The sequence below is a fragment of the Pteropus alecto genome, unplaced genomic scaffold (assembly GCF_000325575.1).
Source record: "Pteropus alecto unplaced genomic scaffold, ASM32557v1 scaffold60, whole genome shotgun sequence".
In the NCBI taxonomy this organism is placed as follows: Eukaryota; Metazoa; Chordata; class Mammalia; order Chiroptera; family Pteropodidae; genus Pteropus; species Pteropus alecto.
This window is the reverse complement of record NW_006430726.1, coordinates 2,918,149-2,925,402: the sequence shown is the minus strand read 5'-3', so window position 1 is coordinate 2,925,402 and position 7,254 is coordinate 2,918,149. Positions and strand designations below refer to the sequence as shown.

Here is a 7,254-nt window from a genome sequence, read left to right as displayed (position 1 = left end):
TGACCTCATTCCCCTGGAGGTCCCTGCCAGTGCTGGCGGCCCCGCCCAGCGAGAGTGGCAGGAGCAGTTAGTGGTGGGGCACAATGTCTCCTTTGACCGAGCCCATATCAAGGAGCAGTACCTGATCCAGGTAAGGTTCCTGGGGCCAACTGCAGGTTCTGGCCCAGGCGGACCAGGAGCCCTGACTCAGTGGCTAGGGGAGACGTTGCTACAGGACCTCCTGCTGACCAACCCTGCCTCGGTCCCTGTGTCCAGCTGTCTGTCCCCAGGACCTGCCTGGTACAGAACCTGAGTTGTCACAGTGGCCCTTCTTTCCATGTGTCATTGCAGAGCTTGCATGGGTCTTTGGATGCTCTGGGCCTGCAGCCTGGGCTTACATGGCACCTCGGCCACTCATGATGAGCAGTGTGAGCTCCTGAACATCCCCGAGCCTCAGTGTCCTTATTCGTAAAAAGGGAGAGGGCAGAAGCTGTCTCATGGGATTGTTCAGAGGGCTTGACACGTCTAACACTCCGAACCACACCTGCTGTACTGTTGTGACATTTCTTAATTTTATGCAAAATGCTTTGTCACTGTGTTCTCACAATGGTCCTAGGAGAAAGGCAGGGCAGGTGAGAGCAGCCTTAGCCCATAGTTGAGGGTGCTGAGGCTCAGACCACCTTACTGACTTGCCCAGGGCCACGGAGCTTGTGAGTGGCAGAGCTGGGGGTGAGCCTGATAGCTCGGAAGGCCTTGTTTTGGCTGCTCTGTACCCAAAGTGCCCCTCAGAGTTGTTGCTGGCTGCCGGAAGGACTTAGGTGTTGGGATCGAGCCATGTCTGCACCTTCAAGGGTGGCTAGAATTTGGGCGGGCAGGCCCCTTGAAGATCCCGGGACAGTCATGAGCAAGCATGAAGGCGTTCTGTCTTTAGTGTGGGGAGGCTGTGTGAGGAGCTGAGATGGGGCTGGCCCCTCACCTGCAGTCTCTCCTCAGGGCTCCCGCATGCGCTTCCTGGACACCATGAGCATGCACATGGCCATCTCAGGGCTAAGCAGCTTCCAGCGCAGTCTGTGGATGGCAGCCAAGCAGGGCAAGCACAAGGCTCGGCACCCCACACAGCGAAGCCAGAAGTCCCAGAGCAAAGCCAGCGGCCCGGCGGTGAGGACACACTGCGAGGAGGAGCCAGAGCAGGGTGCTTGGGACCCCTTTATCAGCCTGCCTGTCTGGCCTTAGGCCAAGCTGATCTGCTATGTCTCTTGCTCTGGCCCCTCAGATCTCATCTTGGGACTGGCTGGACATCAGCAGTGTCAATAACCTAGCAGACGTACACAGCCTCTATGTTGGGGGGCCTTCCTTAGAGAAGGAGCCTCGAGAACTGTTTGTCAAGGGTAGTATGAAGGACATTCGTGAGAACTTCCAGGTATGGTGCTGCAAAGGGGCTCTGGGAGGTGGGCTGTGGCAGACCTCTAGCTGAACCTGGGGACTAGAGCTGCCAGATCTGACCTTGAGATTGGCGGTGGTGGTGGGACGGCTGCCCACTCAGCGCCTTCCTGTCGCCCGTGCCAGGACCTGATGCAGTACTGTGCCCGGGACGTGTGGGCCACCTATGAGGTTTTCCAGCAGCAGCTCCCACTCTTCTTGGAGAGGTGAGGGGGAACCCCTGTGGGGCCCCTGGGAGTCAGCGGGTTCCCAGTACCTGGGCCCACTGCCATCAGGTGGTGCTGGGTCCTCCTTAGGCTGGGGGCCTTAGCCTTTCTTGGCAGAAAGGATGGAGCCACTCTGTCCAGTGGCGGCCACCTGGGCCCTGGAGAGGAGGGCTGAGGGCTGTGCTGGAGCCTCGTGTGTGGTCTCAGTTTATCAAGCACCCGCTCTGCACCCAGATCTGGAGCTAAGGGCTTTACATCCATCCTGGTATGTTTGCTAGTAACTCAGACTTCTGATCCAGTCAGAGTCATAAATGTCAGACTCCGTTCAAATTTTGACCCTGGTATCCAACTCATTTGACCTTGGGCAAGTTACTCAGTTCTCTGAGCCTCAGTGTTCTCATCTGTGAAACACCCAGATATACTGTGGGGTTCGTGTAGATTGCTTTGGGTAGTATAGACATCTCAATGATGTTAATTTTTCTTATCCATGAGTGCAGTACGTGCTTCCATCTATTTGTGGCTTCTTTAGCTTCTTTAGTGTCTTATGATTTTCTGAGTTCAAGTCTTTTACTTCCTTTATTCATAGGGGTTCATTTTGATGATATTGAAAATGGAATTGCTTTTTAATTTCTCTTTCTGATAGTTTGTTATTGGTGTATAAAAATGGAACTGATTTCTGAATATTAATTTTGTATCCTACTACTTTACAAATTCATTTATCAGCCCTCATAGTTTTTTGGTTGAATCTTCAGGGTTCTCTATATACAGTAGCACGTCATCCACACAAACACACGCTATCTTTTTACTGTTTTTTTTCTATGTTTAGATGTGTTTAGATCATAAATATTGGCCACTGTGTTACAGTTGCCTCTAGTATTCAGTACAGTGACATGCCGTAGAGGTTTGTAGCCTCGGAGCAATAAGCTATACCATAGAGCCTAGGTGTCTGGTAGCATCTAGTTTGTGTGAGTGTACTCTGTGATGTTTGCACAATGACAGTCGCCTAAGGACGTATTTCTCAGAACGTATCCCCATTGTTAAGCAGCACATGACTGTATCCCCATTTACAGATGAAGGGACTGAGGCTCAGAGAGGTGAAGTGACTTCCCCTGGGTCTCATGGCTAGGAAGTGGGAAAACTGGGATTTAACCCTGTCTCTTTGACTTTAGAGTTATGCCGCATGGGTGGTTGACTTGAGGCTTGCCAAACCGGCTCAGGGATTGGGCCAAAGCCTTGTCTCCCGTGGTCATTTATGGCAGCCCTGGTGTTTACCACAAGGTGTCCCCACCCGGTGACTCTGGCCGGAATGCTGGAGATGGGTGTCTCCTACCTGCCTGTCAACCAGAACTGGGAGCGTTACCTGGCGGAGGCACAGAGCACGTATGAGGAACTCCAGCGGGAGATGAAGAAGTCTCTGATGGATCTGGCCAACGATGCCTGCCAGCTGGTCTCTGGAGAGAGGTAGCCAAGCCTTGGGCGGGCAGGATCCAGGCAGAGGACAGGTGGGCAGGAGTCCAGGCTTTTGGCTTGGTCTCAGTCCTGCGCTGGTGGATTGGCTATACAGGTACAAAGAAGACCCCTGGCTCTGGGACCTGGAGTGGGACTTGCAAGAGTTTAAGCAGAAGAAGGCAAAAGTGAAGAGGAAGGAGCCAGCAGCCACCAGCAACTTGCCTGTCGAGGGGGCTGGGGTCCCAGGGTATCCCGAGGATCAGGAAGGTAGGGAGCATGGGCGGGAGGTAGGGTGGGGGTGGGCACTGGGCAGGTGTCCCTCCAGCCTTCCAGAGACAAGTAGGCTGGGCAGGTCTTTCCGAGAGACCCTTCCTCTGGCTCTAATTGTCCTCTCCACCCTGTGCAGACCCCGGCCCCCCCAGTGAGGAGGAGGAATTGCGACGAGATGTCACAGCCCGCGCCTGCTTCGAGCAGCTGAAGGGGACCGCAGAGCTCCTGCCCAAGAGGCCTCAGCACCTTCCCGGACACCCTGGGTGAGTCCTGTCCCCCTAATATATCCAGAGTCTGCCCTCAGCCCCATCTCAGGATGCCCGTTTGGGCTCCGGCACAATGGGCCGGCTTGCTGCCATTCGTTCCTACTAGTTCACTCTGACCTCTGGCTGACTGGACTCAGTACAGGTGCAGTGAGCACCTGCCATATGCCGGCCCATGGCAGCCACTGGGGGCACAAACAGGAACACAGCTCCTTTCCAGGAGCTCGTTCATCCTAGGAGGAGCCAGGCATGCAGACCAGCCAGTGCAGCTGGTGTTTATGTCCAGGATGACATGGAAGAGTTAGACAGTGCCTAACTCTGCCTGGGGAGATCAGGGAAGGTTTCCTTAAGGAGGTGACTCTTCATTTGAGCCTCAGAATGGCGGAGATGGGGAAATAGGGGCAGCCAGTGTGAACAGCAGGGTGTCAGCTTTGCGTTTGTGTGGCCCTGAGAGTGAGGCCTTTTTAAATTTTGTGCTCCGCGTGCCTCACTTGCCTCACCCTGTGTCAGGCCTGGTGAATGGCACTGAGAGGCAGCTCTGAAGGCCCCGGCTTGTCACTAGAACAGCGGTGCACGCCTGCTCGTTCTGGAGCTTGGGAAGGAAGCCAGCCCTGAGCCATGCTGGGGACCTTGCTCTTGGCTAGCCCAGGCTCTTTCCTTTAGAGATCTTCCAATTATTCTTGGGGACTCTATGAGGGGCCTGGCCACATCCAGAGGGAGAAGATGGTGACTGGAGACTGAGGTCGCCAGAAGAAAACCTTGGGGCCTTGGAGGTTGGGCGGAGCACGTTATGGGGGAGAGAGTCTGCCTTGCTGTCACGCTGTCCTCACCCTACCACTGTGACACTCTTCTCTTCTGGTGGGGCACAGGTGGTACCGGAAGCTCTGTCCCCGGCTAGATGACCCTGCGTGGACCCCAGGCCCCAGCCTCCTGAGCCTGCAGATGCGGATCACACCCAAACTCATGGCACTGACCTGGGACGGCTTCCCTCTGCACTTCTCAGAGCGACATGGCTGGGGGTACTTGGTGCCCGGGCGGCGGGACAACCTGGCTCAGGTGCCAGAGGGCACCACCTTAGCATCGGCTGGGGTGTCCTGCCCCTACAGGTGAGGCTCAGGCTCAGGAGGGAGAGCGGGAGTCTGAGGACCCATCCCCTTGCTGGAGAAACCAGGTCCAGTGCAGGCCAGTGGGAGGAGCGTGGGGTCGGAGAGTCTGGGCTCCAGTCCTTTCCTCCATGGCTGCCTTTTCCCTGTGGGCTTCACAGCCTTGGGGGTGAGGGCACGGTGCTCTGGAGTGCGGAGCACCGAGGTCCTGCTCTTGGGCCCAACAGCACAGCTGCCTTCACAGGAATATTCAGGGGGAGGGTGTCACAAGTGGCAAGGAGATGGGCTTTTGTTTTTCTTAGTATAAATTATTGAGCACTAATTATAATCTGGGTTATTAATAAACCATTAGCATTGCTTTGCTCATTTGTTCCCAAGCAGCCCCATGAGATAGGGTGGTTATCCCCATTGTAGTGTTGACAAAAATAAAGGCCCAGGGAAATCAGTTGATTTGAGGTCACGAACCTGAGATTTTGAAAAGCAGGTGTTGGGGAGAGGCCACAACACTTGAAGTGGCCCAGAATCGAGAATCCCGGCTCTGCAGGACAGCCTGAGTCATGTGTGGGGTCTTCGGACAAGAGGGGCTGGATCAGCCTTGCCACTGTTAGCCTGAGGGCGGATGAGCTGGCAGGAACCAGTCTGGGGGTGGCCAGGTCCTGACTTCCCACTTCTCTGATCCCAGAGCTCTTCTTGTGGAGGTGGCATCTCTGTGGCACAAGAGAAGCTAAGATTTGAGTCAGACCTCTAACCTCAGCCTGCCACCAGGGTGCTATGTCATTTTCGATTTGTCACTCGCTGTCTAAAAACCAGGGAGAGCGCTGTCCACTTCTGCCTCAGCTGATTCTGAGGACTAAACAAGGGGAATTGTGGAAGGCCCCCAGCCAGCCGCCTGGCCCGGAGTGGGCACCCATAACCAGAGGCTGCTGCTGCTGTTCTCTGCCCAGAGCCATCGAGTCCCTGTACAGGAAGCACTGTCGTGAGCAGGGGAAGCAGCAGCCGGAGCTGCAGGCCGGCCTGGCCGAGGAGTTCCTGCTCACCGAGAGCAGCGCCGTGTGGCAGACGGTGAGGCGAGCAGCAGCCTGAGCCCTGGGGAGGGGTCTCTTCCCTCTCAAGGAAGGGGAAGTGGGGCACCGGGTACGCCGATCCTCACCTCAGGCCTGCCTGTGCCGTCTGCGTGTCGGGGACGGGCTGGTGGGTTTGGCCTGACCCGGCCTCTGCTTCACTCCTTTGGTACCCTGGGCCCATCCAGGTGGAAGAACTGGGCTTCTTAGAGGTGGAGGCCGAGGCCAAGGTGGAGAGCTTGCAAGCGGTGGTTCCGGGTCAGCCCCCAGTTCTGGTGAGTGGGCTTGTGTTCATGTTCTCTGGGTGTGGGTGCTGGGCGGCTGGGCCCTTCTCCTGGGCCCAAGTAGCTCTTCCCCACCGGAGTTCTCAAGGTCCTGGGGGCTTGGGAGATGCTGCCTTGCCTTTGGTGGCCCCACACTGGTTGGGAAGTCAGGGAGGAAGCCTGAGACCTGGTGGCCGTCTGTCATTTGCTAGCTTACCTGCTAAGTGTTTCAGGCCCTTTTCCCATCCCCTACCCCATGGCCCTCGCTGAATGCAGGTGCTGGAGCAGGGCCTCATCTACGTGTGTGGCCCCCACAGACTGGTGCTGGTGGCCCAAAAGCCAGCCAGCCAGCTTATCACCATGGCAGTGGACCTTACAATGATGTGGACATCCCCGGCTGCTGGTTCTTCAAGCTCCCTCACAAGGTGTGTATCCTGATTTACCGCTTGTCCTTGGTGTCCTCACTGTGCTCAGGGCCCACAGCATGCCTCCTGAGTGACTCAAACTCGCTCCCCTTTTTGCAGGAATGACAGTAGTAGTTGGGGCAGAGTATCACCCCAAAACAAATAGCACCATCTCTCTGAGCCTGTTTTCCTTCTGAAAATTGGGTAGGAAAGGGCATAGTAGTGGAACTAAATGACATCGATGCTGGCACGTCAAGTGTCTGGCACCATGTTTGCTACCCCATGTTTGCTACCTGATGGGTTACTTTGCGGGGAGCCAGGTTTGAGTCTGTGTATTAGTGTCTGCTTCTGTGTGTGGCAGTCGGATTTGCTCCAGACTGCTGGAGGTCTGGGCTAGGTGTTGGGCAGACCCGAGGTGCACAGGGCATCGGTTCCCCAGCCAGAAGTCTGCCACCTGCCTCCAGCCCCTGCTTCCTTTACCCTCTAGGATGGTAACAACTTCAATGTGGGCAGCCCCTTTGCCAAGGACTTCCTGCCCAAGATGGAGGATGGCACCCTGCAGGCTGGCCCAGGAGGTGCCAGTGGGCCCCGTGCCTTGGAAATCAACAAAATGATTTCTTTCTGGAGGAATGCCCATAAACGTATCAGGTGGGCCACCATGGGAGAGCAGAGACGTGCCTGTCTGTGCCCCTGGCCAGGGTTCTGCAGTCCTGGGACTCCGTTCCCTCATGTCCCACCCTGGGGCCCCTGACTTAGCCTGTGCTGCAGTGGAAGGGTGGCCCAGCCGTGATGCAGAGGCCTGCTGGCAGTCCTGGT

At 56.1% G+C, this 7,254-nt stretch overlaps 1 protein-coding gene across 1 annotated transcript in view; it reads left to right on the top strand.

Moving 5' to 3' along the window:
- The window catches only part of POLG (DNA polymerase gamma, catalytic subunit), a 17,325-nt gene that overhangs the window by 4,545 nt on the left and 5,526 nt on the right, over positions 1-7,254 (top strand). The window contains exons 4-15 of the mRNA XM_025050334.1: positions 1-130; positions 973-1,137; positions 1,253-1,399; positions 1,546-1,625; positions 2,904-3,086; positions 3,190-3,341; positions 3,481-3,607; positions 4,477-4,713; positions 5,655-5,772; positions 5,960-6,046; positions 6,352-6,459; positions 6,926-7,086. Coding sequence (XP_024906102.1) covers positions 1-130; positions 973-1,137; positions 1,253-1,399; positions 1,546-1,625; positions 2,904-3,086; positions 3,190-3,341; positions 3,481-3,607; positions 4,477-4,713; positions 5,655-5,772; positions 5,960-6,046; positions 6,352-6,459; positions 6,926-7,086 — 1,695 coding nt within the window. The remainder of the gene's footprint in view (positions 131-972; positions 1,138-1,252; positions 1,400-1,545; positions 1,626-2,903; positions 3,087-3,189; positions 3,342-3,480; positions 3,608-4,476; positions 4,714-5,654; positions 5,773-5,959; positions 6,047-6,351; positions 6,460-6,925; positions 7,087-7,254) is intronic.